The 4,844-nt window shown below is 49.4% G+C and overlaps 1 protein-coding gene across 1 annotated transcript; it reads left to right on the forward strand.

Moving 5' to 3' along the window:
• Positions 1–1,258, forward strand: LOC136546362 (ethylene-responsive transcription factor ERF109-like). The gene has a single exon (XM_066538338.1). It carries the CDS (start codon positions 73–75, stop codon positions 931–933), a length of 861 nt encoding a protein of 286 aa, XP_066394435.1. The 5' UTR covers positions 1–72; the 3' UTR covers positions 934–1,258.
• Positions 1,259–4,844: the final 3,586 nt, after the last annotated feature.

A 4,844-nucleotide genomic window follows, 5' to 3' on the forward strand; every position in this document is an offset into this window, starting at 1 on the left:
TCCCGCTTCAGTTCAAGAAGTTCAAAGTTCAAACACCCTCCAACTCCAAGCCTCAATCTCTCGAGCTCGGTAATGACCAAGAAGCTCATCTCCGCCATGGCCAGGAAGCAAGGTTTCAAGGAGCAGCACTTCAATGATCAGAGAAGACAGGCTTCGATTCATGGAGACGCCAAGAGCGTGGTGGGGTTTGGCCGCGGCAGGCTGATCTCCCATGAGCAGGAGGACGCCATCATCGTCGCGGCGCTGCGGCACGTGGTGTCCGGGTACAGCACGCCGCCGCCGGAGGTCGTCACGGTGGCGGGCGGCGAGGCGTGCGGGGTCTGCGGCATCGACGGATGCCTCGGCTGCGACTTCTTCGAGGCGCCGCCGGAGCTGACGCAGGAAGCAGCAGTGAACTGCGGCGCGGGGCAGATGGTGGCGACAGCAGCGGCGGGAGGGGGGCACCAGCAGAGGCCGCGGCGGCGTAGGAAGAAGAACATGTACCGCGGCGTGCGGCAGCGGCCGTGGGGGAAGTGGGCGGCGGAGATCCGCGACCCGCGGCGCGCGGCGCGCGTGTGGCTGGGCACGTTCGACACCGCGGAGGAGGCCGCCAGGGCCTACGACTGCGCCGCGATCGAGTTCCGCGGCGCGCGCGCGAAGCTCAATTTGCCGGGGCACGAGGCGCTGTCGTCGTTCCAGGGCCACGGCCATGGCGGCGACACTTATGCCACCGCGGCGGCGAACACCGAGACGCAGACACCGATGCTGACGCCGCCGTCGCCGTGCAGTGCAGACGGCGCCGCGGAGGCGGCGCCGGGAGAGTGGCAGCTGGGCGGCGTGGACGGCGGAGCGGGGGACGAGGTGTGGGAAGGTCTACTACAGGACCTGATGAAGCAGGACGAGGCGGACCTCTGGTTCGCGCCATTTTCTGGCGCTGCATCTACTAGTTTTTGAGCTCTTGTACTGTACACACAGGTGTGCAGCGGTTACTGACAGGATCTCAACTAGACTGACCAGCATTCTTTCGTTGTGTACTGAACTAAGCATAGCTAGGTGGATTAATTTGGAAGAGGGGTGGCATTCTTTTGTTGTGTATTGATTGGTGGATAGAGAATTTTTTTCTCTCAATGGATTTACTTGGGACACTGTGTTGATACACTGAACATTCTTGTACTCTGGCTGGTGAGATTCTTTGACGAGTTTACTGCTTGTCCACTGTACTCAGTATATGGTTAAGAAAAAATACTGAAAAAATCGTTTTTTTATAAAGAAATAAAAAATCATTGACCGAGCCATATATAACTCGTCAGAGGCCAAACCCCAGGTCAAAACAAACATGGTAAAGGAAAGTAGGAAAGTGCTGGAGTCAATTGCCCTGTTCGCTTAGCTGATAAGTTATGGTTGAAAGTACTGTTAGCTGATTTGTTGTGAGAGAAAAATACTGTTCGTTGGCTGAAAAAAGTACGGCTTATAAGCCAAGCGAACAGGGCGAATGTTAATTCATTAAATTTCTTTCTTTCATCTGGCATCCTGTACTTACCTGTCTTTTTCTTTATCTCATGCTTTGCTCTCAGAAATACGAGTATATTATATGCCAGATGGCACTCGTCTAAGCATTCCATTGTTCTCTTGCGTTGCGCCCTGAAAAATCTTGTGACGGATTACCAGTGGCGATACGCGATAGTGATAGGCTTTTGCTACTGTATTGTATCCAGAAGAAGAAGAAAGGCTGTGGTAAACAAGAAAACGACGGGCCAACCGCGAGCGCCGAGAGTGACGAGTGGAGTACTGGAGTGGCGCAGCCGAGCTGCGCGGGCGGGCGGCGTACTCGTCAACTCGTTTCCAAGGACCGAGCCAACCGCCGGCACCTACGTGCAGCGTAGGACTGCCTGCCGCTGCGCCACCAGCCCCACCAGACCAGAGAGCGGGCAGCGCGCTGCGGGCTGCGGGCTGCGGGGAGCCAGTACGGTCAAGCGCGCACGGGGGGTTTTCGCTTTCAGCCGCGGGCTCCGGATAAGCACCAGCAGCGGTAGCCGCGCGCCGCCCGCGGCTCCAGCTGCGCCGTGCTGGGTCCGCATCGTCAGACGAAACGGAGAGGAAGCGCTAGTCTTGGACCTTGGACGGGACGGGACGCCGCCGTGCTGCCCGTTCGCTGGTTAAGTTTTTGACTAGTCATTCAGCCATGCGCTACACAAGTGGCTTCTGGATTCTGGGTTAACTTTCTTTCTACGCTTCTCAATGGCACCCGTATGACTTGTCCACTAGAATAGTGGGATGGTGAGTGGCATGCATTCCCCCATCTGATATCTACCGCACTTTGCAAACGCAGTTTTTTTTTTTTGCCCTCGCATTGTGCGCCAGTGCACCACACGGTTTAGCATTGAGATGTGTGCACACCGTCCACCGCCTCGCCCAGCCCACTGGCCTGCCCTGCACCGTGCGGCGGACGACACGCACGTTGTTTCGTGTTTGTTTTCGACTCTGCACAACAACGACGACGACGCGTTTGGGTCGAAGTACTACTTTCCAGTTGAATTCTTTACGCCACGCATATATATAGGCGCTTTAACGAGGATCTGTAGTCTTTTAGTTTTGAGAATAACTCTCAAATGTTTAGGCACCGTCTTTGACGACGTTGCATACTAACTCCGTTGAAAAAAAAAAGATTCTAGTGCATTCCCGGTTAAAGTAACTAGAACTTAATTAAATATATAGATAAAAATATTAATATTGCACCAAATAAATACATTACAAAAATAAGTTTCATTACAAATCTAATGGTATCTATTTAATACTATAAATATTAATAGTTTTTATATAAATTTAATTAAACTTAACATAACTTAATATAACAGCACTGTTTTAGAATTATATCTTTTTTTAAGCAGAATTATATCTTTTTTTTAGAGGGGAGGGAGTATGTTTTTTTATCAGACCTTTCCTTGCTGTACTAGTAATTAGCGCCCTGTTCGTTTGGGCTTATTTGACTGATAAGCCATGGCTGAAAGTACTATTTGCTGGTTTGGTGTGAGAGAAAATACTATTCGTTGGCTGATAAGCCATAACTTATAAGCCAAATACGACCAAGCAAACATGCCGTAGAACAGTACGCGTGTCTTGCTATCACGTTTAGTCACAGAACTACGTGATTGAACTACGTGATTGAGATGTCTTGACGGCGGCAGTCGCAGCAAGGCATGGCATGTGTGCGTGTGGATCCAAGGCTCAAGCGCGGGCGCAAGAGCTAAGACTATCTTCAACAACGACACCCAAAATACAAGACCCATTCGTCCTTTGGGTGGCGCTATAGGCAAAATGTTTAATATCTCTTCGGTATCTTCTCCAATAACAAGACTTCTACAAATGGGTTTTCAGGAGAGATGATGCCCATATTTGGGTTGTGTCTCTCAGACAACCCAAAATAGGTCTTCCGTATAGGTACTCTGTTGAAGGTTGATTTTGAGTCTCTTATTACCCATTTTGAGTTTAGGTGCCCATATGAATTCCTTGTTGAAGACAGTCTAAGAAGATGCACGTGCATGGGCCAGGCACATGAATGCAATTGTTTTTCCTCTAAGGGCACATGCCCTGCTATTATGAACCACAAGATTCGCACTGAGATTCGTGTCCAATAAGATTCTATTATCTCTCTCCTGCTGGGCACAAATCTCGCTGGACATGAATCTCAGTACAGATCTTGGGGTCCACAGCAGCAGGGCATATGCCATTAGGGCAAAATTTACTTTAACCAGGCAAATGCAAAGCCGGTCGTAGGTGGTCTGGTTTGTATATTTTTTTGTGCAATGTCACCAAGAGTCGGATCAGACTTGTTTTTCCTTTTTTGGTGAGGGCCCGTTTAGTTGCCAAAAAATTTTGCATAGTAACTGTCACATCGAATCTTACGGCACATGCATGGAGTACTAAATGTAGATGAAAAAAAAACTAATTACACAGTTGGTCGAGAAATCGCGAGACGAAACTTTTAAACCTAATTAGTCCATAATTAGACACTAATTACCAAATACAAACGAAATGCTACAGTAAGCCAAAATCCAAAATTTTTTTGATCTAAACGCACCCTGAGATCGAGTATGCATCTCAGATGGGGACGGGACGGGACGCTACGGGCGGGAGGCGGTATGATATGACTCACCATCTGTCCGTATGAGTTGTCCACTCGAATAGTGGCATGATGAGTGGAAGTGGAGTGGTAAAGCTTCCCATCTAGAGTAAACACTAGCCACACTTTGGCGGACATTTTTTTCTCAAATGGGGATGTTTATACGAAGAAGAAAAACGCTAAAAAGCGTGAAAACATTCTGATAGAATAAAAAAAGTTTGGCATTGATGATATGGTGATTTCTTGTGCATATGCGAGGTCATAATATTCCTGCCTCTTTTACTTTGTTTCCCCCATACAATTTCAATGACATGGTTGCAAGCATAGGAGGTGGGAAGAAGCAAATAGGTCAGTGATTTGCGGACGCGAGATAGTAGGGCATACAATTTGAGGGGAGGTTGATGTGATGCATGGAGGCAGTGACTAGTAGTGACAGTGCTCGAAGAAGTAACAACAAGTGGCAAGGCTAGAGGGGGGTGTAGTGACTGGTGGTGGGGGCACACGCAGGGGCACTGGATTGTGGCAGATATTGCTCTCAAGCTCTCTAGGGTAGCACACGATTTTCTCCCCTCTAGCTTCAATTTCGGAGTGTATTTTGGGCCTATGGGTCCATATTTCTCCCTGGCTCTCCCCTAACCTAGGAGGGAGGGAATATTGCGGAGCAAAGGTGCTGCTCCATCCCAAAAATAGTCGGGGTTACCTTTGGTTTGCTCCCGTCCTTCTCCATACGGCAACGTCTAGCTAC

This window comes from Miscanthus floridulus, chromosome 3 (assembly GCF_019320115.1).
Source record: "Miscanthus floridulus cultivar M001 chromosome 3, ASM1932011v1, whole genome shotgun sequence".
NCBI lineage: Eukaryota > Viridiplantae > Streptophyta > Magnoliopsida > Poales > Poaceae > Miscanthus > Miscanthus floridulus.